The sequence below is a fragment of the Hyperolius riggenbachi genome, chromosome 7 (genome assembly GCF_040937935.1).
Source record: "Hyperolius riggenbachi isolate aHypRig1 chromosome 7, aHypRig1.pri, whole genome shotgun sequence".
Lineage (NCBI taxonomy): Eukaryota > Metazoa > Chordata > Amphibia > Anura > Hyperoliidae > Hyperolius > Hyperolius riggenbachi.
This window is the reverse complement of record NC_090652.1, coordinates 104,986,299-105,013,861: the sequence shown is the minus strand read 5'-3', so window position 1 is coordinate 105,013,861 and position 27,563 is coordinate 104,986,299. Positions and strand designations below refer to the sequence as shown.

The following is a 27,563-nucleotide window of genomic DNA, read 5'->3' as shown; positions in this document are numbered from 1 at the left end:
CCAGTATGGCTAGTATAGTTGCCCCCAGTATGGCTAGTATAGTTGCCCCCAGTAAGCTAGTATAGTTGCCCCCAGTGTAGGTGCCCCAGGAGGGAGAAGCAGGGCTAGATGGAGGGGCTGTGGAGGCAGCGGTGGGGAGGGGGGAAATATCCCCCCCTCCCTCACCTGGGACCCCTCCTTCTGCCTCTCTCTTCCCCCTCTAGAATAGCGGCGACAAGTGCGGGGCGGCCGGAGGCGCATGGACAATTACTTACCTGATTTCCGCGTTCCAAGTGTGGAGCGCAGCGTCATGACGTTACAGGTCTCCGCCTCCAATGCCGCCCACTGTGCTTCCTGATTAGCGGAAGCACAGTGGGCGGCATTGGAGGCGGAGACCTGTAACGTCATGACGCTGCGCTCCACGCTTGGAACGCGGAAATCAGGTAAGTAATTGTCCATGCGCCTCCGGCCGCCCCGCACTTGTCGCCGCTATTCTGGAGGGGGAAGAGAGAGGCAGAAGGAGGGGTCCCAGGTGAGGGAGGGGGGGATATTTCCCCCCTCCCCACCGCTGCCTCCACAGCCCCTCCATCTAGTCCTGCTTCTCCCTCCTGCTGTGCTGCTGTGGGGGGTCACGGCGACACCGCCCTGGGTGTCTGACACCCGGTGCGCTACGCCACCCTGCGCCCTATTATAGAGACGCCACTGTGCTGATCAGAAATGCAGTCAAGAGGCCCATGGTGACTCTGGAAGAGCTGCAGAGATCTACAGCTCAGGTGGGAGGCTCTGTCCATAGGACAACTATTAGTCATGCACTGTACAAAGTTGGCCTTTATGGAAGAGTGGCAAGAAGAAAGGCATTGTTAACAGAAAGCATAAGAAGTCCCGTTTGCAGTTTGCCGCAAGCCATGTGGGGGACACAGCAACCATGTGGAAGAAGGTGCTCTGGTCAGATGAGACCAAAATGGAACTTTTTGGCCAAAATGCAAAACGCTATGTGTGGCAGAAAACTAACACTGCACATCACTCTGAACACACCATCCCCACTGTCAAATATGGTGGTGGCAGCATCATGCTCGGGGGGGGGGGGGGGTATCTCTTCAGCAGGGACAGGGAAGCTGGTCAGAGTTGATGGGAAGATGGATGGAGCCAAATACTTGGAAGAAAACCTCTTGGAGACTGTAAAAGACTTGAGACTGGGGCGGAGTTTCACCTTCCAGCAGGACAATGACCCTAAAAATAAAGCCAGGGCAACAATGGAATGGTTTAAAACAAAACATATCTATGTGTTAGAATGGCCCAGTCAAAGTTCAGATCTAAATCCAATTGCGAATCTGTGGCAAGACCTGAAAACTGCTGTTCACAAATGCTGTCCATCTAATCTGACTGAGCTGGAGCTGTTTTGCAAAGAAGAATGGGCAAGGATTTCAGTCTCTAGATGTGCAAAGCTGGTAGAGACATACCCTAAAAGACTGGCAGCTGTAATTGCAGCAAAAGGTGGTTCTACAAAGTATTGACTCAGGGGGGCGAATAATTACGCACATCCCACTGTGCAGTTATTTATTTGTAAAAAATGTTTGGAATGATGTATGATTTTCGAACCACTTCTCACGTGTACACCACTTTGTATTGGTCTTTCACGTGGAATTCCAATAAAGTTGATGCATGTTTGTGGCAGTAATGTGACAAAATGTGGAAAACTTCAAGGGGGCCGAATACTTTTGCAACCTACTGTATGAGTTTGCAGCATTAGGGATGGTCAGAAAGGCAGATTTCCAATTGCGCAGGAAATTTCGATTTCCGCCCATGCATAGTACCGATTCTGCCAGTTTTTTTTTGTCGTTTTTTTTTTAAATCATGGAATGATCGCAGAAAAGCTTTCACAGAAAAAGTGATCGCAACAGGTGACGGAGATTTGGGAATTGCAGTTTATCAGACTAAAATAATTCTCAGCTTTTCAAAAAATGTCTTCCATGTAAGGAAAACATAACTTGTTAATTATACAGATTCTCAATGTGAGTGAATATTTCATGAAGAACATTATCATTTGTCTTCCAGAAATGCCTTGAAATAACCCAGATGTTTTATTTTCATTTCCGGCCATTTAATGGCAATAGAGAAGAATTTAGGATCAGGGGTCAAGCTTATTAGCATTTTGCTGTGATGAAAGGTTTGAAAGCCAAATCAGTATTCTGCATAGAAGCAACCTATTTATGTTTAACAAGATCCATTAGTGAAATGTAAAGAATATTTGTCCTAGTTCACAGGCAGGTGGTGGGACTCATGGCCAGGGCATACCTGGAAAGGCTCATTGGCTTCAAAGGGGAAGGTGTCAATCTTCTCTTCCTGCCCCCAGTGACTTGACAGAAAGGAGTTGCAGATGATGGTGCTCTCAGAAAAACGAGGATTGAAATGGAAAGCGATCTGGTCTCCTGAATCCGTGAGGAAGTTGATTTCAAAGCTGTCAGATCAGAAAGGGAAAAAGACTGTGAATCTTTAATATAATACACGACTGCAGCATATTATCACTTCAGTCATTCTTGCCCCTGACATATTTTTTTCTGAAATAACGTTGATTAAAAAAATGAACAGGGAAATGTACAAGGAAAGCGTACTTCTGAAGTGCATTTATCTTAAAGTGTACCTGAGATTAAAGAAGTAGAAGCATTTATACTTGCCTGAGGCTTCCTCCAGCCCCCTGTTGGCCGTGGACTCTCTCGCTGTCTTCCTGGGTCACTCCGTTCTCTAATAGTGTGATCCGGTAAATTCCTGATTAGCCTAGCTGTGCTCCATTTTGCATACAATCTTGTGGCTGGGAGCGGTCTGCGGACATCCAGTCTGCTAAGACTGTAACTGGTCACCCGCAGAACACTCCCGGCCACAGGAGGGTGACCAGGTTTGCACATGGCCAGGGCTGCACATGCGCAGTAGTCAGCAAATACCAGAGGAGAATGGAGTGGCCCAGAAGAACAGCAAGGGAACCTAAGGCCTATAGGGGGCTATAGTAAGCCCCAGACAGGGCCGGGTAAAGAGGCCTTGGGGTAAGCTCAAGCATGGGGGCCCTACCCCCACCCACAATAGTCTCCCCAACGATAAACACTACCCCACTGCTCCCCGAGGCCCATGCACATTAGCTGCATATCACCTACTTGTCCCAGCGGGCAGTGGTTGCACTGTCTCTCTAGCCACACTGTCTGCCTCTCTATTCGACATGTGTTATGTGTAAACACATACCGGGTAATAGAGAGGAAGCAGACAGCATGGCCAAAGACTAAAGTGCACAGACAGTGCCCCCTGGGCCAAGTAAGTGATAAGCTCACGTGCAGGAGCCTCGGGGAGCAGTGGGGGGGGGGGGGGGGGGAATTCTCCATGCACAGGTGCAGGGACCCCTCAGACAATTGCACCCTTTGTCTCTATGGCAGCACCGGCCCCTTAAATGCCCTTTAGCTTTCCTTTAAATGACTCTCGGACACCTTTTACTTCCACCAAAATCCCCCAGCACCTTCTTGTACCTACTCTCCTGGAGAATGACTTTAACATGCTCTAGTGTGAGTACAGTGGCTCTCCGATGCCTCGGCCAGCAATCAGCCTAGACTGATTTGTGATGTGCTGTCACTCCTGTGAAGCTCTATCAGTCCTCTGCCCTCCGCGTAGCAACAGACCATGACGCTAGCTAGGCTTCACACTAACCATAATCTCTAAGTCTGCAGGGTTTATGCATAAAGTGTTGCAATCTGTGTACAGAGCACAATTTTTTTCACCACTTGTGAAATCTTTCCAACTTTTAATTGCTAAATTTGTTGAAGAGAGAACTGTTATAGCTTGCTGCAGGGGTGAGCCTGGGGTGCCTGGCACCTGGGTGAAATATTTTCTCTGGCGCCTATGGGAGTGGTTAAATTAACTGCGCCCAACCACATAACCACACCCATGTCCTGCCTAATCACACCCACACCTTCCACCTCTTTACGCATGCATGTGATACCCCATTCCTACCCCTCTTACATGGGCTTGCTCCTGGCTGGCTTTGGCTGCCTGCGAGTCTGCTAGTCTCTGGACTGACTCAGGCTGAGAGGCTCTGCGAGTGCGACGCAGTCACACACTGCGTATTTATGGCTGCCTGCGGCCACCCTACTCTTGCTCGCTGTTGTCGGCTCCTCCCCCCGCCAAGCCCAAGCGTGAGGTGGGCTGCCTCTATCTTTCCCGTTGCGCCGCGCAGCCTGCCAGTGTTGCCAACCTTTCACGTTATTTTTTACTGACAAATACCTACAAATTTACTGACAAAAGATTATTTTTACTGACAAAATTTCCCCACTAAATGCACATAAGAGACAGCGTTTCACCAGTAAATGCCCCATAATGAGAGGCCGCTTTTCACCAGTAAATGCACATAATAAGAAACCGCTTTTCACCAGTAAATGCACAAAATAAGAAACCGCTTTTCACCAGTAAATGCACATAATAAGAGACAGCTTTTCACCAGCAAATGCACATAAAAGACAGCTTTTCACAAGTAAATGCACATAATAAGAGACAGCTTTTCACCAGTAAATGCACATAATGACAAACAGCCAGTGTCCCCAGTATATGTAGCCAGCCTGAACCCCCTTTAGGTAGTGAGTGACAGGGACCCCGTTTAGGCAGTGAGTGACAGATACCCCTTTAGGTAGTGAGTGACAGGGACCCCTTTAGGTAGTGAGTAACAGGGACCCCTTTAGGCAGTGAGTGACAGGGAGCCCCGTTTAGGCTGTAAGTGACAGGGAGCCCCGTTTAGGCAGTGAGTGACAGGGAGCCCCGTTTAGGCAGTGAGTGACATGGAGCCCCGTTTAGGCAGTGAGTGACAGGGAGCCCTTTAGGCAGTGAGTGACAGGGACCCCTTTAGGCAGCGAGTGACAGGGACCCCTTTAGGCAGTGAGTGACAGGGAGCCATTTAGGTAGTGAGTGACAGGGAGCCCTTTAGGCAGTGAGTGACAGGGACCCCGTTAGGCAGTGAGTGACAGGGACCCGTTTAGGCAGTGAGTGACAGGGACCCAGTTAGGCAGTGAGTGACAGGGAACCCTTTAGGCAGTGAGTGACAGGGACCCTGTTTAGGTAGTAAGTGACAGAGACCCCCCCTCTAGCCACCGCCACTCCCCACTCACCTTGCAGTGTAGTCAGACCCCAGGATCAGCGGCGACCCGACCAGTACGAGCGGGCGCCGGACGCACCCGCTCTATATGTGGAAGTGATGTCACTTCCGCATATCAGTGCGGTGTGCTAGGTCCTAGCACCCACACTATTGGTCGCCACCTGATCAAGGTCTGACGCGGCGGCGGCTAGAGGGAGGGAGGGAGGGAGCGGCGGTGGCCAGAGGGGGTGAGCGCCAGCCGGGCTTGACCCTGGCTTGCTGGCTAGCTAGAATTGAAAACTGGAAAAGAAAACTTATACCATTAAATGGAGAAAAGAAGTAAAATGTTCTGCAGTGCATTATAAAGTGCATAGTCTTGTCACTAACTGTCCCTAGAGGAGTTTACACTCTAATAACCATAAATACTTAAAGTGAACCTCCGGACTAAAAATCTACTCAGCAGAACTGAAAAGGCTTGGTGCTTCTTTAACAGTTCACAGCATCAGAAACTTTGTTTTTCTTACCAAAACATCATTTTTAGCTGCATTTTTAGCTAAGCTCCAGCCATCAAAGGAAAAAAAGCCCAGGCTTTTTTCCCTGATGCGGTGCAGAGCATGATGGGATTTCCTATGTTGCTGTTCACGTTGCCTAGCAACTGGGAGAGGTGCTCAGGACACAGGACAGTTGGAACTGTGTCTCATGCTCCCTGTTACCTCCTTTCAACCAAAAAGATGGCTGCCATCATGAAATCAAACATTTGCCTGTTCTTTTAAAACAGGGTGGGTAAGAGATTATATTACCTATCTATTTTAATGAACATAACTAATGTAACTTAAAGGATGTGTGTGCGCTACGTGGATCGGGGAGGGAGGCCCTAGAGCTGCGCAGCCGCAATCGCGGCGGTGCGGACTGCGAAGTCGCGGCCTCCTCTGGCGGCCATATTTGAGGAGGCAGGGGAGCCCGACCCGGGCTGTGGGGTTGGGGTCCGGCCGGAGGGAGGCTAAGCAGCGGGGACCCGGCGGAGCTGCACAGAGGGCGCGGATGGCGTCCTCCGTGCCTTCCAACGTCATACAGGTACAGACCTTTTTTTACCGTGTTGGGCTCATAAGTCCTTTAATGACAGTATGTTTGTTTAGGCTGAAATTCCTCTTTAAGTACATGACTAAAGCAACAAGTGTTACTCACAAATGTAATGCTGCTGCATTGTGAGCTCATAAGCATGGTGGCGTAGTGGTTAGCACACACTCACCTTGCAGCACTCGGTCCCTGGTTCACATCTCAGCCATCAGGGGCATAACCATAAATCACTGGTTGGATGCCCCCCCCCCCACACACACATGTGCCAAATAATAGTAATGCGGCAATGTTTCACAATGAAATAATTGTAATGGGGCAGCATTTCACCATAAAATAATTGTAATGTGTGCAGCATTTCACCAGAAATTAATGGTAAAGTGGGCAGCATTTCACTGGAAAATAATCGTAATGTGTGCAGCATTTCACCAGAAATTAATCGTAAAGTGGGCAGCATTTCACTGGAAAATAATCGTAAAGTGGGCAGCATTTTACCAGAAATGAATCGTAAAGTGGGCAGCATTTCACCAGACAATAATCGTAAAGTGGGCAGCATTTCACCAGACAATAATCATAAAGTGGGCAGCATTTCATGAGAAATTAATCGTAAAGTGGGCAGCATTTCACCAGAAATTAATTGTAAAGTGGGCAGCATTTCACCGGAAATTAATCGTAAAGTGGACAGCATTTCACCAGAAAAAATTGTAAAGTGGGCAGCATTTCACCAGAAATGAATCGTAAAGTGGGCAGCATTTCACCAGAAATGAATCGTAAAGTGGGCAGCATTTCACCAGAAATGAATCGTAAAGTAGGCAGCATTTCACCAGAAAAAATCGTAAAGTGGGCAGCATTTCACCAGAAAAATCGTAAAGTGGGCAGCATTTCACCAGAAAATAATCGTAAAGTGAGCAGCATAAGCATTTTACCAGAAAATAATCGTAAAGTGGGCAGCATTTCACTTGAAATTAATCGTAAAGTGAGCAGCATAAGCATTTCACCAGAAAATAAACGTAAAGTGGGCAGCATTTCACCAGAAAATAATAGTAAAGTGGGCAGCATTTCACCAGAAAATAATCATAAAGTGGGCAGCATTTCACCAGACAATAATCGTAAAGTGGGCAGCATTTCATGAGAAATTAATTGTAAAGTGGGCAGCATTTCACCACCAGAAATTAATCGTAAAGTGGGCAGCATTTCACCAGACAATAATTGTAAAGTGGGCAGCATTTCACCAGAAATTTATCATAAAGTGGGCAGCATTTCACCAGAAAACAAATAGTCTCCAGTGCAGGGCTTCAGACCCCATCTTCCCGTAGCCCTGCCTCCCGAAGACTCCTGCAGGCTGAGGTGAGCTGCAGGAGGCTGGGAAAGAACTGGCACGGTGTCTATTAGATGCCGCGGCCAGTTCAACACCCGAGGGGTCCACGATCGGGCGACAGTGCTCCCCCGCACAAGGCGCTTCTGCACCTTCCCCCCAAAATGGCCCTGGGTGGGCCCCAGAGGGACCCCAGGCTCCCCTGAGGCTGCGGGGGTTGCAGCTCCTATAGTTACGCTCCTGCCAGCCAGGCTATTATCTACACCGCACAGAGTTTATATGTTCTCCCTGTGTCTATGTGAACACAAACAACAAAAGAGTAGCACTGAACAGTGGAAGTTATTGCCGCTAAGAGGTGATGGGGTGCTCCAAACCCGGCAATTCAGAGTGATAAAACAAAACAGATAACCTCAACGCAATGAGATCAGGATTTGCCACAAAATTCAGATCACCTGGAGCAACTGCGACGTAGTATGTAAGGATAGTACAGTACCACCCAGCGCATATATGCAAATAAGACATACGCCGTTTTCAACTTTGATCTTGAGGTAATCCCAAGGCCCTTACTGTCACGGCCAGTGACAGCAACTCTGTGCGGCGGTACAGCCGGCTCCCGAGGTTCCGATCAAAACCTCCGAGACAAACACAGCTCCCTGCCTGCCTGCTGCTAGAAGGCTGCCAGGAAGCACTGTGGGCTACCTCTGACCAGGGAGGAATCAGAACCACACATCCAACATCCCATAAACATACAGATAGTTTAATTGGCTTCCCTCTAAAATTGTCCTAGACTACGACACATACATACATACATAGACATATGATTATGGTAAGGATTAGATTGTGAGCCCCTCTTAGGGATAATTAAAGGACAGTACAATATACTCTGTACAGCGCTGCAGAAGATGTTGGCGTTATATACTGTAAATACTAAATAATAGCAATAAGTTACAAAGTATTTTCCTTGTCTGTTCAACATCAGTTCTGTGATGGTTTGACATCAAGTCAAATATAGTCTGACTTTAACCTGCCATTTACAACTATAGTTTGAATGTAAATGTAAAGTGAAAGCATACTCATGTCCTGTGTGCTGTTTAAGAGCTTAATATCATATATTTGTGCAATTATCCTGTTCTGGGACCTAAGGGAATTCCGGGACCTATGTTTGAAGGATGTTCTGTAACCATAGTGCAGATTGCAAGCATTTGGTTTTTCACTGTTAACTGAAAATCTCCACTGAACAGTCTATAGTTCTTTGCTGTAAACACTTTACTAATGAGAATGATAACCAGTTAATGTTCTTACTCATTTTCAGTGGAGCTTGTCTCGCCCTTCACAATGACACTCCATCCAGGACAGATTCCTTGTGGATACGATGCTTCAAACTATTAAAAGACACAACAAAATGTCATCAGCATATACAGTAATTGAAACTGGTTTAAAAAAAAAAAAATCTGATAAAATGCCTAAGACCATAAGTATAGATGGAGAAGAGAAGGGGTCTGAGGACTTAGCATTTAGGAACTCCAACCGAAGAGGGCAGGAGGAGGAGGTGGTATCTGAATGTGCAACTTTGAAAGTTCTTCCTGAGAGATAAGAGGAAAGCCAGGACCCTGGATGCCCAGAGACAGAGCAGAGGATTTGGGTAAGCAAAGGATGGTCACTGCGTCAAAAAGCTGAGGAGAGATCCAGTAGGATGAGAAAAGAGTAGAAACCTTTAGCTTTAGTACTGAATAGGAATTTAACTACTTTAACTTGAGTGGTCTCTGTGGAGTAATAGGGCGGAAGCCAGACTAGAAAAGATGAAAGAGCAAGTTGGTTATAAGACAATGTACCATTTCCTTAGTGGACATGCTGCTCAAGTAGTTTTGAGGATAAGGAAAGGAGAAAGATTGGCTTGTAGTTGGTGAGGGTAGTCAGGTCCACAGAATGTCTATTGAGTAAAGGTGTTACAAGGGCTTGCTTGAAGGTGGAAAACACGAGTGGAGAGTGAAAGGTTGAAGGGAATGGTTAGGGCAGGTATGATGGAAGAGGAAAGGTGAGTAATGAGGTGAGAGGGGATAGGATCAAGAGGGCAGGTGGTGGGACAAGATTTAGAGATGAGAAGGTGTGTTCAGTTAGTTGAAGTAACACTCCCTCCGGCAAGCAGAGGCGAGTCAGGTGACCCTTGCAATGCTGGCCAGGCATGTGCTTCCTCACCAAGATCCCACAGCCGGTTGCCTCCAGACAGCGGTTACTGTGCATGCGCAGCCCCAAGCCGCGCACACCCTGATAATGCTCCTGCACCTGGGAGCACTCTGCGCTTACGCAGTAGCTATTTTTGCATTCTGCAACCATGGGATTGTGGCGAGGAGGCGCATGGCCTGCCAGCATTGCGTGGTCGTCGCTGCTTGCCGGAGGGATTTTGGCCAATATCATGGGCATAGGATGACTCCAGGGGGCTGCAAGAAGTTAAAACTTACATTGGTAAGTTAAACTTATTTTTTTTTACTTTAAAGAATGAGACAAAGTTCTTGGTTGAGATGCAGCGAGTTGGAGGTGGAGGTCAATGAAGGGAATTGCTGATTGGGGATTGTAAGACTGGGAAGAGATAAGAATGTAGAGGTAGGAATGTTTAGCTACTGTGAGGGTCAGTCTGACTTAATGGAGGGCATTTTTATGATGCTGGAATAGTAAATTGATGCTGCAAACAATGTCAAATTAATTTTCAGCCAAAATCGAAGGAATCAGTTGATCGCAGCAGACAGAAGATGTCTGGAGGAGCAGGTCAGGAGTGAAGCGGTAACAGTGCTTGATTTGGGAATGTCCAGGGCAGGGTGTTAGCATCAGAGCTAACTTACCAGCCTGCTGGCATGCCTCCTCCTGTTTCCGGTGTTTTCTCTCCATGCCTTGGATCTCCTCTCTGTGCCATTTCTCCCGGGGTGCCTGTGTCATGTAAACCATGCTAGAGGACAAACATGCCGGACCTCTAGTGTTTTGGACTCTAGTGTTTATCACATGATAAAGGCAGCCCGGGAGAGAAGACACATGAAGGAGCACCGCGACATGAAGAGAACAAAGTGGGTGAGGCACGCCGCTGGACAGGCGAGAGTTAGCTCCACTGACAACACACAGACTTAGACCCTGGCCAGTAGCAGCTTCACAGATTTGTATGCAGAAATTTATAAAAAATCTGTGTGGAAGGATTTGATTAGTGTTGGGCGAACATCTAGATGTTCGGGTTCGGGCCGAACAGGCCGAACATGGCCGCGATGTTCGGGTGTTCGACCCGAACTCCGAACATAATGGAAGTCAATGGGGACCCGAACTTTTGTGGTTTGTAAAGCCTCCTTACATGCTACATACCCCAAATTTACAGGGTATGTGCACCTTGGGAGTGGGTACAAGAGGAAAAAAAAAATTTGCAAAAAGAGCTTATAGTTTTTGAGAAAATCGATTTTAAAGTTTCAAAGGGAAAACTGTCTTTTAAATGCGGGAAATGTCTGTTTTCTTTGCACAGGTAACATGTTTTTTGTCGGCATGCAGTCATAAATGTAATACATATAAGAGGTTCCAGGAAAAGGGACCGGTAACGCTAACCCAGCAGCAGCACACGTGATGGAACAGGAGGAGGCGCAGGAGGAGAAGGCCACGCTTTGTGAGACACAACAACCCCGGCCTTGCATGAGGGCAAGAAGCGTGCGGATAGCATGCTTTGTACCGCCATGCAGTCATAAATGTAATAAAGATAAGAGGTTCCATAAACAGGGACCGGCAACGCTAACCCAGCAGCAGCAGCAGCAGCAGCAGACGTGATGGAACAGGAGCAGGTGCAGGAGGAGAAGGCCACGCTTTGTGAGACACAACAACCCAGGCCTTGCATGAGGGCAAGAAGCGTGCGGATAGCATGCTTTGTACCGCCATGCAGTCATAAATGTAATAAAGATAAGAGGTTCCATAAACAGGGAGCGGCAACGCTAACCCAGCAGCAGCAGCAGACGTGATGGAACAGGAGCAGGCGCAGGAGGAGAAGGCCACGCTTTTTGAGACGCAACCCAGGCCTTGCATGAGGACAAAAAGCGTGCGGATATAGCAATGCTTTTTGCCGCCATGCAGTCATAAATGTAATACAGATGAGAGGTTCAATAAACAGGGACTGGAAATGCTAACCCAGCAGCAGCAGACGTGATGGAACAGGACTAGGAGCAGGCGCAGGAGGAGAAGGCCAAGCTTTTTGAGACACAACAACACAGGCCTTGCATGAGGACAAAAAGCGTGCGGATATAGCAATGCTTTTTGCCGCCATGCAGTCATAAGTGTAATACAGATGAGAGGTTCAATAAACAGGGACCGGAAACGCTAAACCATCCCAGATGTTCATTGGTCATGTTACTTGGTTGGGGTCCTGGAGTGTTGCGTAGTCGTTTCCAATCCAGGATTGATTCATTTTAATTTGAGTCAGACGGTCTGCATTTTCTGTGGAGAGGCGGATACGCCGATCTGTGACGATGCCTCCGGCAGCACTGAAACAGCGTTCCGACATAACGCTGGCTGCCGGGCAAGCCAGCACCTCTATTGCGTACATTGCCAGTTCGTGCCAGGTGTCTAGCTTCGATACCCAATAGTTGAAGGGTGCAGATGGATTGTTAGACACAGCTACGTCATCTGACATGTAGTCCTTGACCATCTTCTCCAGGCGATCGGTGTTGGAGGTGGATCTGCACGCTTGCTGTTCTGTGGGCTGCTGCTGCATGGGTGTCAGAAAATTTTCCCACTCCAAGGACACTGCCGATACCATTCCCTTTTGGGTACTAGCTGCGGCTTGCGTTGTTTGCTGCCCTCCTGGTCGTCCTGGGTTTGCGGAAGTCAGTCTGTCTGCGTACAACTGGCTAGAGGAGGGGGAGGATGTCAATCTCCTCTCTAAAGTCTCCACAAGGGCCTGCTGGTATTCTTCCATTTTGACCTGTCTGACTCTTTCTTCAAGCAGTTTTGGAACATTGTGTTTGTACCGTGGATCCAGAAGGGTATAAACCCAGTAATTGGTGTTGTCCAGAATGCGCACAATGCGTGGGTCACGTTCAATGCAGTCTAGCATGAATTGAGCCATGTGTGCCAGAGTCCTACCAGAATCCTCATCATCCTCTTGTGAGCGTTGTGATAGTTGTTGTGATGCATCATAGTCGTCACCTTCCTCCTGGTCTGCTTCTGCTGACCATTCGCGTTGAATTGTGGAAGTCCAACGTGCACCGCTCTGGCCCTCGTCAGTGGTGGCATGAAATTCCTGCTCCAACTCCAGCTGTTCCTCCTCCTCTTCTTCGTCATAGCTGCTGGGGCCAGCGTTCCCTGAGGCGGATGGCCTGATGTTGGTACCATCACGCTGATCGTTTTCTCCTTCAGATTCCCCCAGTTGCATCATGACAGCTGTTTCCTTGATTTTTAACATCGACCTCTTCAGTAAACACAGCAGTGGTATGGTAATGCTGACTGAAGAGTTGTCACTGCTCACAAGCAACGTGGATTGCTCAAAATTTTGGAGGACTTGGCAGAGGTCCAACATGTTGGCCCAATCGGATCCACAGAAGCTTGGCAGCTGGCCGGATGCGCCTCGGTACTGCGCCGTCATGTACTGGACCACTGCACTCTTCTGCTCGCAAAAGCGGGCTAGCATGTGCAGCGTAGAATTCCAGCGCGTAGGGACATCACACAGCAAGCGATGGTGGGGGAGATTGAAGCGCTCCTGCATCTTGGCGAGTGCCCCCGAAGCAGTACTGGAAGTTCTACAATGTTTGGCCACTCGACGCACCTTCAACAGAAGATCGGCCACGCCTGGGTATGTCCTCAGGAACCGCTGAACTACTAGGTTCATCACGTGCGCCAGGCAAGGGATGTGTGTCAGCTTAGCCAACCTTAAAGCGCGAATGAGATTACTCCCATTATCACACACAACCATGCCCGGTTTCAGGTCCAGCGGTGCCAGCCACAAATCCGTCTGTTCCTTTATTCCCTTCCAAATTTCCTCCCCTGTGTGCTGCTTATCCCCAAGGCAGATTAGCTTCAGCAACGCTTGCTGACGCATGCCAACAGCTGTGCTGCACTGCTTCCACGATCCTACTGCTGCTGGGTTAGCGTTTCCGGATGAGGTACAGCTTTGAGATGCGTTGGAGGAGAAGGAGTCAGAGAGGTAGGTGCTGCTGTTATCCAGTGGGAGGGACGGCGGTGCAGCTGTTTGTGGCGTGGGCAACACCCGTGCCGTAGCAGGTGAGGAATCGCTGCCAGGCTCCACAAGGTTCACCCAGTGCGCGGTAAGGGAGATGTATCGACCCTGGCCGAACGCACTCGTCCAGGTGTCAGTGGTGAGGTGAACCTTGCAGGCAACGGCATTCTTCAAGCTTCGGGTTATTTTGCTGACCACGTGCTCATGCAACTCAGGCACTGCAGAGCGTGCAAAGTGGTAGCGGCTGGGAACCACGTAACGTGGGATGGCCACTGACATCATGCCCTTGAAGCTGTTTGTCTCCACCAATCGATATGGCAGCATTTCGCAGGCCAGAAGCTTGGCTATGCTGGCTGTTACTGCCACGGCCCGGGGGTCATTTGCTGGCAATTTCCTCTTGCGCTCAAACATCTCCGACACAGACAACTGAACCGTAGCGCTGCACACGGAAGGGCTGTTGGTTGTTGTGTTTGAAGAACACTGGGAGACCTCAAGAGCACTACTCCGGAAAGTGACAGTGTCAGCGTCGTCTGATGTTTGTGAATGTTGTGAACCACGCAATGGCTGGGCTACTGCTGCTGCTGAGGCGGGTCTGGTGAACCCAAGGGAGGCAGTGTTGTTTCTGGTACCCTGTCCTGACGCGTTTGCCCAAAGAGTGGGATGTTTGGATAGCATGTGACGGCTCATGCTGGTGGTGGAGAGGTTGTTAATACTTTTCCCCCTGCTCAGGCGGGTCTTGCACACCTTGCAAATCGCCATGGTAACATCCTCAGTGCAGTCTTCAAAGAAAGCCCAGACTTTGGAGCACCTGCCTCCTTGCTGGCGATTTCTGTTTGCTCCTCTTTTGCCTCTCACTTGAACTTCCACGCTTGTGGTGCCTGAAATTGCGCGCCGCCTACCTTGTGGCACAAGGCGAGCTCGTGCAGCAGTGGGTTCTTCAACAGACTCATCTGTGCTGCTGCTACGACGGCGATGTTCTCGTTCACAAACAAAATCTGGGTCTCTGTCCACATTGTCCATACCCTCCTCTTCCATCTCCTCAAACTCGTCATATGTCATTGTGGGCCGCCGCCGTGGAGTAGAGCTCCCCACAACAACCTCTGCGCAGCACACTCCAACGTCGTCTTCCAGATCTTGTCGGCCGACCTCCTGCAATTGCAACCCCTCCTGCCCAAATTGCTCTGGGATTTGGGTTTCCGAGTCCTCTTCGGACTCGCCTTGTATTTCAGTGCGCGGTGCATTTCCCACAGTTAACGGTTGTGAATCCAGGCACAACATTTCTGGCTGTTCCTCCATTGACCTTTGAAAGGTGGAAGTTTGTTGGGCTGGGAATAGCTCCTGCGAATACCCCATTGTGTCCTGAGGTAATTCATCGGACTGGTTATCTGGCAGTTGTGTGCGTGGTGTCGCTGCCGGTTGTGTCAGCTTTGTGCCCACTGGCTCCTTGTAACTGGCTGAGGACTCGGACCTCGTGCGTGATGTGCTGGTGCTGCTTAACCCACTGCTGGACGCTTGAGAGGTCATCCAAGTAATTATCTGGTCCTGTTCTTTTGGATTTGTGAGGGTTGTTGTCCTGGACAACATGGGCGGTATTGAGTGGGTTTTCTTGGGTGCTCCCCTGTGGCCTGTACGTGAACCGTCAGGGGAAACACCTCTTCCCTTGCCCCTCCCTCTTTCACCGGATTTCTTCCTCATTTCACTTATCCTTACAGTACACGCTGACTGGCAGCAGTACAGTGGCAGTACAGAAATGCTATACAGTACCACTATTCCCAGCAGCGACACAGAGCACAATGCTATACAGTGACGGGTGAGCGGTGTACCACTATTCCCAGCAGCGACACAGAGCACAATGCTATACAGTGGCGGGTGAGCGGTGTACCACTATTCCCAGCAGACACAGAACAGTACACAGAATGCTATATAGTGTGGCTGAACGAGCGGTGTACCACTATTCCCAGCAGACACAGAACAGTACACAGAATGCTATATAGTGTGGCTGAACGAGCGGTGTACTACTGTTCCCAGCAGACACAGAACAGTACACAGAATGCTATATAGTGTGGCTGAACGAGCGGTGTACTACTGTTCCCAGCAGACACAGAACAGTACACAGAATGCTATATAGTGTGGCTGAGCGAGCGGTGTACCACTATTCCCAGCAGACACAGAACAGTACACAGAATGCTATATAGTGTGGCTGAACGAGCGTTGTACCACTATTCCCAGCAGACACAGAACAGTACACAGAATGCTATATAGTGTGGCTGAACGAGCGGTGTACCACTATTCCCAGCAGACACAGAACAGTACACAGAATGCTATATAGTGTGGCTGAACGAGCGGTGTACTACTGTTCCCAGCAGACACAGAACAGTACACAGAATGCTATATAGTGTGGCTGAACGAGCGGTGTACTACTGTTCCCAGCAGACACAGAACAGTACACAGAATGCTATATAGTGTGGCTGAACGAGCGGTGTACTACTGTTCCCAGCAGACACAGAACAGTACACAGAATGCTATATAGTGTGGCTGAAAGAGCGGTGTACTACTGTTCCCAGCAGACACAGAACAGTACACAGAATGCTATATAGTGTGGCTGAACGAGCGGTGTACCACTATCCCCAGCAGACACAGAACAGTACACAGAATGCTATATAGTGTGGCTGAACGAGCGGTGTACTACTGTTCCCAGCAGACACAGAACAGTACACAGAATGCTATATAGTGTGGCTGAACGAGCGGTGTACTACTGTTCCCAGCAGACACAGAACAGTACACAGAATGCTATATAGTGTGGCTGAACGAGCGGTGTACTACTGTTCCCAGCAGACACAGAACAGTACACAGAATGCTATATAGTGTGGCTGAACGAGCGGTGTACCACTATTCCCAGCAGACACAGAACAGTACACAGAATGCTATATAGTGTGGCTGAACGAGCGGTGTACTACTGTTCCCAGCAGTGACACACAATGACTGGGGGGGACCCTGGCTAGCGTGGCTGGAGCGCGAACTACCCTGCCTGCCTACCCAAAGCTAAACCCACAGACAAATGGCGGAGATATGACGTGGTTCGGGTATTTATTTACCCGAACCACGTGACCGTTCGGCCAATCAGAGCGCGTTCGGGTCCGAACCACGTGACCCGTTCGGCCAATCACAGCGCTAGCCGAACGTTCGGGGAACGTTCGGCCATGCGCTCTTAGTTCGGCCATGTGGCCGAACGGTTTGGCCGAGCACCGTCAGGTGTTCGGCCGAACTCGAACATCACCCGAACAGGGTGATGTTCTGCAGAACCCGAACAGTGGCGAACACTGTTCGCCCAACACTAGATTTGATCCCTCGCAGATAAGATTTGATGGTCAAATCTGGTGGACAGCTATTAGTGTATGGCCACTTTTGAGGCACCTTTCCATTACATTGCGGTGCATTGTCCCCATGGCACCCCACTGCAAATCAGAAAATGTCATTCATATGACCCTGCAGCACAGTGAGCCACCAGGGTCATATACACAGGGAATCCTGCCCCCCTCACTGCACGCCCTTCGCCGCCCCCCACCCAGTGACATACTCTGTGCTGGACAGGAAGTATGTCACTGGGATTCCTGGGGTTCTCTGTCATATATGCATCATTCTGTGCATGCAGACAGCACCACTAACATATTTAAATAGTTGCGTAATGCTGGTGCGTATATATATATATATATATATATATATATATATATATATATATATATATATATACATATATATATATATATGTGTGTGTACACACACCCCCAGGGGTGTAACTAGTAATCAATGGGCCCCCCGGAAAAATTTGGATGGGGCCTACCTAAAGTAAACAGATGCACACACTAGTTCCAATCTAATGTTTACAGCAATCGGAAACTATTTGTAGTGCCATCTTGTGGCCAAAAAAGGTCAAATACATCCAAATACACCATTATACACATTTACATAGAAAAATAAAGTATATTTTTATTATTTTTTAACCTCTTCCACCCCTACCCCACAGTTCCCAAAATAAAACAATTGTAAAAAAAAAAATCACATCATTTAAAAAAAAATACATAAATAGTTACCTTAGGGACTTTTTAATATGTATGCCATGAGGGTATTACTGTTATTTTTGTATATTTTTGTGTATAAAGTCTCGTAATTATTGCTATAGTATAAAAAACACCACATGGAAAAAAGTACACGTTTATTTCCAAATAAAATATTATCGCCATACATTGTACGGACACAATTTAAATGTTGTAATAACTGGGACAAATGGGCAAATAAAATGTGTGGGTTTTATCTACAATAGTGCATTTTATTTTAAAACTATAATGGCTGAAACTGAGAAATGATTAATTTTTTTTATTCTTCTTCCCTCTAAAATGCATATAAAATAAAATAATTTTTAGTAAAAAGTACTGCCCAAAGAAAGCTTAGTTTGTCCCACAAAAAATAATACATAGATCATTTCAGTGTGATAAGTAGCAATAAAGTTATTAGCGAGAATGGGAGCAGCGTGATGTGAAAATTGCTCTGGCTTTGAAGGAGAAAAAACAAGTAGGGAAGTGGTTAAAATTCCTGCGTTACATGACTTCTGCCACAGTTGTGTGTCACCGTGGAAGTCCAATGGTAACATGCTGTTGACTTTGCGGCAGGTCGTGGCTGATCTGGAACTTCCGGCACAATGCGACGCAGTAAGTGTGCCAGGTCTCATTGCCTGGCAAAGTTGTTGTTGTGTTACCCTGCGGTAAAAGGCACACTTACAAGGCAAGTATAAAAGGGCCCTGAACAGTTTCACTAACTCCGCGATTATTTAATTCAGGGCTTTGTAACCTGTGATGACGGCTCTGTTTGAGTAAATACAAGGAGCAACAGATGACATTTGTAAATTATCCACTAAAAATCGAAATCTTTTAGGTTCTAACCTCTTTAATTCAGCTGTGAATAATTTCCATGAGAAATAAATTGCACTTCTGTCCAAACATCTCATGTGCTGAATAATTAATTACTGTTTTATTAAAACTGTCACGAGATATTTGAAAGAAAATGAACATGAAAGAAATAAAGTGTGAAAATCAAAGCTGCAATTTCTACGGCATGGAAAAAGGATTTATGATTTTAAACCATCAAATAAGAATGATTGCAAAGCAGCCAAGCAAGACTAGTACAAAATGATGGATTACAGAAACAATATATCCGTCTTACAGGAACACGTAATTGAGAGGTATACTGAAGCTGCTGCTGCAATTCCTTTATAAAAGTGTCAGTTGCTTAGCTATCATGGCGGTGGCCTGGATTAAAGGACCACTCCAGTGAAAAAAGCAAGCAGTTAAAATTTGACAGGACCTACAGGTTTTGGACTAATCCATCTCCTCACGGGGGATTCTCAAGCTGATTTTCGACTGTAAACCAGCGTTGGTAAACCAGCCCGACGCACTGCATCGCACCATCAAAAAACAGGCCTATTGCGCAGTGTTTGTCTGGCCAAGCAGGAAGTGACGCATGCTTGCCGTCATTTCCTGCATACACTTGCGTCCATGCGCACTGCAATGTTGCATTGGTAATTGTTTTAAAATCCACTCGTCGCTATAGACTAACATGACTTTCCGTGACGAAGCAGAACGCCGCAAGTCGATGCATAACCACAGCATTAATGTAGTTTTGTATTTGCATCGGGGATGGGAGAAAACATCACTTCCGTCGCGTTGCGCCGTACCGCGGAAGTATGAAAGTTTTCATAGGCTGGCGGTGGGGTGCAGTAAAACGACTGCACCGCCCCGGTGTGAAAGGAGCTTCAGGGTTTTCTCTGTTTTCAAAAGCATTTCCTGAATGGCAGTTGCTAAGTCTAAGTGACAAAATAGTGTGCAAGCGAGTAGGGAGGCTGGCTGGTATCTTACTATTTTAGCAGTTAAACGATTTGGAAGTAAAAGCGATGTGGAAAATGTTGGCATTATATAAATAGGCAATAAAATACTAATTAAAAAGAAACTTTCTTTTAAGATTTTATTACAACCTTGTAGTTTTTGAGAATACTGATTTTAAAAAATTCAAAGAAAACTCTGTAAAATAACATGTTGCTGCGGTACACTATACTATACAGTGAGTTCAGAGTTCTGCATACACATTTTATAGCAAACCTTTACTCCAGTGCTGGGACACTCTGGATTTTTGCGTGGATTACGTGAAATCAATTCAATTTTATGTATAATCATAATTGCTAATTTTTAGGTGAAATGTGGCATAAGCAAAATAAGCATATTACAAGCATCAGTAGGACAGAAGGAGGCACAGAGGGAGCGGGAGGCAGAGGAGGTACAGTGGACTCAGTGGAGGCAGGGGTGGCACGAGGGGACACTATGGGAACAGGAGGACAGAGGTGGCTCAGTGGGGGGGGACTAGTGACATAACTACAATTCATGCCCCCCCCCCCCCAGCAAAATGTTGATTCTCCCCATGTTCACACCCCTTCACTTGTGTCCCCTTGGTGCCCTTCACAGCCTTAGGGGGCATTTTGTGAGGGTCATAAAACAAATGTGGTCAACATGATCTTCCATCCATAACAAGTGTAGCCACAAAAAAGTCCTGATGCGAAGTATAGTCTCCTGCATCAGAGGAAGGCCAGGTTAGTAGTTGATGCCCCCCACAGTTCTGGGCTGCCCTGTGATAGCAGATGCTGCTCCCCTCTAGTTATTCCCTGGGGGGGGGGGGGGCAGAAGTGGCACAGAGGGGAACACTAGTGTCATAGAGGGTCACAGAGAAGATACAGGGGGCAGAGTTGGCAAAGTGTTCTCACTTAAGAACAGATTCAGGCTAAGAACGTAATTTACAGTGTTGTTCGTTGACCAGGCACTACCTGTGTAATGTGTTTGTTGTTGATCAGATGTTATTGACTGGATTTCACCTGTAATATATTGAATCCTTCCAAAATCATGGGACCTAGATACCAGCTTGAAATCAAGTTGATTTATAAACCGCAGTATCAATAAACCTACAGCAAAACCAATTAGGTTTCAGCTGTTCATTGAAACAAGGTTTCAATGAACCTAAACAACTGCTTCATGTTTGCTAACATGTTCTTTCTCTATGAAATTTAACCCCAGGTTGGGCGTTTCCAGTTATATGATAGATTGCACCTCTGGACAGTGACCCTCTCAAGTTGATAAAATGGTGCTCTAAGATTTTTTGAACTGTACGATAGGCTCCTCTGACCGTAGCTGGAATAAAAGCTGTTTTCTTTTCAGTCATTCCGTGTTTGTCTGCAGTCTTTTATATTTCACGATCCTCTCCGCCAATGAAATTGCAATTATTATTATTATAAACACTTACCCTCAGCGCCATGTTCTCTGCCACCCCAGATTTGAGGAAGATGCCCACATTGCAGGCTCTCATATACCATCGGGTGGATCTGCCAGCACAGGTGGGAGATTAACGTTCACACAATGGAGGTATGCCATGCTGAGCGGATGGGCACACAATGGTTGATCTCAGCTTCTATTTGTGGATGTCCAGGCATTACAGCAGCCAGTAACTTTCCACGGGGGAAGCATTCTGAATAGGACATGGATTAATGAGGTCATGTTGTGATTTTAAGAGTGTTTAAACTGCTGAGATCGACAATCTCAACCACATAGCAGAGTGTGTCAGTGTGTTACATCTAGTCTAGTGGAACCTGCCTGGCATTCTTGTGCAGGCCAATATTGGTGTCTTTTTTGTACACAATGGTCTCATTTAATAACACAACTGTAAAGAGAGATTTTATTTGCCTTTACAGACCAATCATAAATTATTTTAGCTCAGCATCGATGACTGCTATGGGTTTGTGTACACCAATGGTTTATTCGCAACAGTTTGGTTAAATTGTTATTTTTTTATCATTAAGAGGAGCAACACAAAGAGTATATCCCTGTTGTGGGAGAAAGGGAAAGTCTATGTTTACCTTTTTCCATGCATTGTAACAGCTGACAGACCCCATAGCCAGAGTAGGATCACCCACAAGGCCACCTAGGTAGGTGTCTGGGGCCTAGTAGGTGTCAAGGGGCCATCTTTTTTGATCCCTCTCCTACATCAGCTTATCAGAAAGACTATAATAGGGAGCCAAAGCTACAACCATTCCTTGGGCCCCATTTTGTCTTAATTCTGTCTTGCCTATAGCATGGATTCCACCCTGCTCTCCATTGAAGTTAATGCCATGACTGTAGTGTCTTCAATGAGGCGCAGAAGGACTAGGCTAATTAAATTGGCGAACAACAATGTGGTGATTAGTGCATCAGGGAGCCTAATGTGGTGCCATGCTGCCAGGGAAGAGGTTAGTATAGATTTTTGTCTAGAGTCCTTCTTTATAGCAGAACTCCAGCCAAAAGTGTTATTTTAATTTTCAAAGTGGAAGATCACCCCTATCAATAACTTTGGGGGAGCAGCCCCTCTCATGAGAGAGCCCAGTGGGGAGGAGGGGTCCAGACTTCTTCCTTCCTCATCCTACAAAAGGGTCCCCTCTCCTATGCTCCTCTGGTGGCGTCATTTCATTCAGATCTGCAGATCAGCGCAGAGGCAGTGACGGAGCTTAGCTCTTCCCCCATTGGGTTTCTTCACCACTCCTGCTGCAGCCACTAGGTGTCACTGTCCACCCTGGTCTCTACCCTCCTCTTGGTCTCTGACGAACATCGCAATTCAGATTAAAAGGAAGGCAGAGAGAAGAGAGGACAGTGACACCTAGTGGCTGCAGTGGGAGCACCGGAGAGATCCCCATTACTGTAGCTGATCTGTAGCTCTGGGTGGAAGAGCCAGTTGAGCCTAGGAGGGGGCCCTAGTGGAGGAAAAAAAAGAAGCCTGGGCTCCTCCTCCCCGCTGGGCACAGGGCAAGGGAGGATCTGAATTTCGGAAGGGAGCTCGCTAAAAGTTAACGGGGGGGGGGTCATAAGGTGTAGTTACACCCTTGGATGCTACATACATTCTAAAATAACAATGCAGAGAGTAATGCTGGAACTGAAAGAAAGGACACCAAGAGCCCAACATAGTGTAGTATGTACTGGTAATGTATAATTGGAAGAGTAATAATATTAATTTAATACTCACAAACCATAGTTACCAATTAGGCAACCACTGTCAAAGCAGGTGGGGAGATTGTCCTGACCCCACTCAGGATTAAAAAGTCGCTCTCTGTAGTAGAAGAAGGAAGGGTGCAACCCTCCACCAAGGGTGGACTTGATGTAGATAATAGGATAACAGAGACACCAACAGGATAGAAAACACTAAAATAACTCAAAAACCCATCTTGTTAATAGAGGAGGTAGTGGTGGACTTACCTTCTCCAAGCAGAACATACGACTGTGGATTTTCAGTCAAAACCATGTTATTGGATACTCCAAATAAAGTGCAACGCGTTTTGCAGGGTACAAACCTGCTTCATCAGGCAATAACAGATAGGAGTAAATAGCATCTGCCAGTATCATCAACGCTGAGCGCTTCTGTTAACAGGGGTGCTCAGCGTTGATACTGGCAGATGCTATTTACGCCTATCTGTTATTGCCTGATGAAGCGGGTTTGTACCCTGCGAAACGCGTTGCACTTTATTTATCCAATAAAATTGTTTTGACTGAAAATCCACAGTCCTATGTTCTGCTTGGAGGAGGTAAGTCCACCCTTACCTCCTCTATTACCAAGATGGGTTTTTAAGTTCTTTTAGTCTTTTTTATCCTGTTGGCGCCTCTGTTATCCTATTATCTAATGCTGGAACTGATTGTCTTCAGGGATTCTGCATTGTAAAAGATGAAGAAGACCAGCACCATCAAAGTGTATTTTTCTCTTCAATTTATTGCAGACACACAGACATTCTGCTACAGCATTAGCAATGTTTCGGAGGTGACCCTCCTTTATCAAGATCTGTCAGTGTCTAAATGGTAAACAGCAGAATCAGCTCTATATACTCACAAGGTATGGATACTAGCCAATAGCAGTGTACTGCCCCCTATGGCAACCAATCCCCTTGCGTCCTGTCAATGAGGCGGCTTATCCAGGTTGCTCTCTGGTGCGCGCATTGCGCCGCATCCCAGCTGCGCTCCATGAGATGTCTATTAGTTGCACACATTGTGCATATAAAGTACAAGTTCCTCATCAGGTCCGTTTGGCAGGACGCAAGGGGATTGGTCACCATAGGCGGCAGTGCAATGCTATTGGCTAGTATCCATGCTGTTTACCGTTTAAACACTGACAGACCTTGATAAAGGAGGGTCACCTCTGAAATGCCACTAATGCTGTATCAGAATGTCTGTGTGCCTGCAATTAATTGAAGAGCTAAATACACTTTGATGATGCCAGTCTTCATCTTTTACATTGATTGTTGGGACCTCCATGCTGTGGGACTCAAAGACCTGGCACATCACCTTTAAACTTCTGGAGTGCCTGAAGTTGATGTTAAAGGGATTCTTAAAGTGAACCAGAGACGAAGCACCCTCATGTATTTTACCATATATATCACTGGGAACATTAGAGAAAACACCTATCCTGCTCTCTGTTTCATTCTTCACTGTTCAGCTTCTTACCAGCCCTGATAAAACTTTCCGACTGAGCAATAGCATTCAGTCTGGCTTTGCTATAATGATTCAGCTATAATGATTCCTGAGCAGAGCCACAGGGGGGCAGGCTTGGGCTTGAAAAGACACCAGAGAACACAGACTCAGGTATAAAGTTTCCTGAGCAAAGCCAGACTGAATGCTCACTCGGGGATTTAATCAGGGCTGATAACAAGCAGGCTGAACAGTGAAGAATGAAACAGAGAGCAGGGTACATGTTTTCTCTAATGTCTCCACTGACATATATAGTAAAATACATGAGGGAGCTTCGTCTCTGGTTCCCTTTAAGCTAGGAAAAAAAAAACATTTTTACTCACCTCGGTCTTCTATCTTCCCCCTGCAGCTGTCCCGTGCCCTCGCAGTCACTCTCGGATCCTCCTGTCCCCTGCCGCCAGCTACTTTCGATATCGGCCGACAAGCGCACTGCGCAGGCCTATCAACGCATCTCCTTCTTCGCGTTCCCATCTGCAATAGCGCTATTGTAGACGGGAATGCAAAGAAGACTACGCATTGCCAGGCCTGTCGGCAAATTGAAAGTAGCTAGCGGTGGGGGACAGGAGGATCCGAGAGGAACTGTGAGGGCACAGGACGGCTGAAGGGGGCTGGTAGAAGCCCCAGGTGAGTAAAAAATATTTTTTTTTCTAGACTTAAAGGGAACCAAAAACTGAGAAGGATATGGATTTTTCCTTCTAAAAAAATAATACCAGTTTCCTGACTCTCCTGCTGATCCTGAGTCTCTAATACTTTTAGCCACAGCCCTCAACAAGCATGCAGATCAGGTGCTCTGACTGAAGTCAGACTGGATTAGCTGCATGCTTGTTTCAGGTGTGTGATTCAGCCACTACTGCGGACAAAGAGATCAGCAGGACTGCCAGGCAACTGGTATTGTTTCAAAGGAAACATCCATATCCCTCTCAGTTTAGGTTCCCTAAAGTGTCCCTTTAAGTCTCACACCACCCTTTATATGTACCTCTAAAGCTGTGATGGACTTAATTCTTTAAAACTCGTTTTAAAATTCATGACAACTAAGAAAAAATAAATATGTTTTTAATAGGAAACAAAGATGGTTGCCCCATATCCCTCTCACTAAAGATTCCCTTTAAAAGTAACTCCCACTTTATGTATAGCTCAGCATTCTGGCGCTGCCCAATAATTTTTAATAAAATAACACTTTGTTGATACATATTCCTTGTGGTCTTGGTTACTATAAATAATTAAGGATGTGCACTGTCCCAGAGGTCACTAAAAACGTGACAAGACAGCACATTGTACCTATCACAACAGGAAATTGGACAACTTAACTCAACGAAGTCAGTCTAATAATAGACTACAGGAAACATCAAAGGATGGACGAAAATCAAGTGGGGACAGCAAATTGTTACAAACAGAGTACTCTGGGGATTTACAGAGATCCTAGCCAATTAAAATGCAGCCTTGGTGACCTTTGACCCCATAGACATCTTGGAAATAAAGCCATACTTGATCTAACATCGGTATTTACCATGGACGCCTTTCACCGAGATGGAGCCAAATGTCGTGATGACTTTTCTGCATGGAAGCAACTCCAGCTATTTTGGATACACAGGTCTGAATGAATTCCCTCCAACAATGCCGGGATATTGTTCCTGTCCTCTGTTTTCAGGAGGGGATTGAAAGCTCTTTGTATAAAACAAGCTCAGAGAGCGGAATACAATGCTGATCGAGAGACATAAGTCCCTGACAAATAAATGCCACTGGTCTTTAAAGGGATTGTCCATATATATATATATACAGGATCTTTTCAAAAAATTAGCATATTGTGATAAAGTTCATTATTTTCTGTAATGTACTGATAAATATTAGACTTTCATATATTTTAGATTCAAATACACACAACTGAAGTAGTTCAAGCCTTTTATTGTTTTAATATTGATGATTTTGGCATACAGCTCATGAAAACCCAAATTTTCTATCTCACAAAATTAGCATATTTCATCCGACCAATAAAATAAAAGTTTTTTTAAAACAAAAAAAGTCAACCTTCAAATAATTATGTTCAGTTATGCACTCAATACTTGGTCGGGAATCCTTTTGCAGAAATGACTGCTTCAATGCGGCGTGGCATGGAGGCAATCAGCCTGTGGCACTGCTCAGGTGTTATGGAGGCCCAGGATGCTTCGATAGCGGCCTTAAGCTCATCCAGAGTGTTGGGTCTTGTGTTTCTCAACTTACTCTTCACAATATCCCACAGATTATCTATGGGATTTAGATCAGGAGAGTTGGCAGGCCAATTGAACACAGTTATACCATGGTCAGTAAACCATTTGCCAGTGGTTTTGGCACTGTGAGCAGGTGCCAGGTCGTGCTGAAAAATGAAATCTTCATCTCCATAAAGCTTTTCAGCAGATGGAAGCATGAAGTGCTCCAAAATTACCTGATAGCTAGCTGCATTGACCCTGCCCTTGATAAAACACAGTGGACCAACACCAGCAGCTGACATGGCACCCCAGACCATCACAGACTGTGGGTACTTGACACTGGACTTCAGGCATTTTGGCATTAGGCATTTTGGCATTTCCCTCTTCCCAGTCTTCCTCCAGAATCTGGCACCTTGATTTCCGAATGACATGTAAAAGTTGCTTTCATCCGAAAAAGTACTTTGGACCACTGAGCAACAGTCCAGTGCTGCTTCTCTGTAGCCCAGGTCAGACGCTTCTGCCGCTGTTTCTGGTTCAAAAGTGGGTTCATGCTTCCATCTGTTGAAAAGCTTTATGGAGATGAAGATTTCATTTTTCAGCACGACCTGGCACCTGCTCACAGTGCCAAAACCACTGATAAATGGTTTACTGACCATGATATTACTGTGCTCAATTGGCCTGCCAACTCTCCTGACCTGAACCCCACAGAGAATCTGTGGGATATTGTGAAGAGAAAGTTGAGAGACGCAAGACCCAACACTCTAGATGAGCTTAAGGCCGCTATCGGAGCATCCTGGGCCTCCATAACACCTGAGCAGTGCCACAGGCTGATTGCCTCCATGCCACGCCGCATTGAAGCAGTCATTTCTGCAAAAGCATTCCCGACCAAGTATTGAGGGAATAACTGAACATAATTATTTGAAGATTGACTTTTTATTGTTTAAAAAACACTTTTCTTTTATTGGTCGGATGAAATATGCTAATTTTGTGAGATAGGAAATTTGGGTTTTAATGAGCTATATGCCAAAATCATCAATATTAAAACAATAAAAGGCTTGAACTACTTTTGTTCTGTGTATTTGAATCTAAAATATATGAAAGTCTAATATTTATCAGTACATTACAGAAAATAATGAACCTTATCACA

At 46.5% G+C, this 27,563-nt stretch overlaps 1 protein-coding gene across 1 annotated transcript in view; it reads right to left on the bottom strand.

The window, feature by feature from the left end:
* The window catches only part of GRIFIN (galectin-related inter-fiber protein), a 28,827-nt gene extending 7,699 nt beyond the window's left edge, over positions 1 to 21,128 (bottom strand). The window contains exons 1-3 of the mRNA XM_068244475.1: positions 20,998 to 21,128; positions 8,772 to 8,851; positions 2,275 to 2,437 (exon numbers count right to left, since the gene is read on the bottom strand). Coding sequence (XP_068100576.1) covers positions 2,275 to 2,437; positions 8,772 to 8,851; positions 20,998 to 21,060 — 306 coding nt within the window. The 5' untranslated portion in view covers positions 21,061 to 21,128. The remainder of the gene's footprint in view (positions 1 to 2,274; positions 2,438 to 8,771; positions 8,852 to 20,997) is intronic.
* Between the last annotated feature and the right edge of the window lie 6,435 nt (positions 21,129 to 27,563).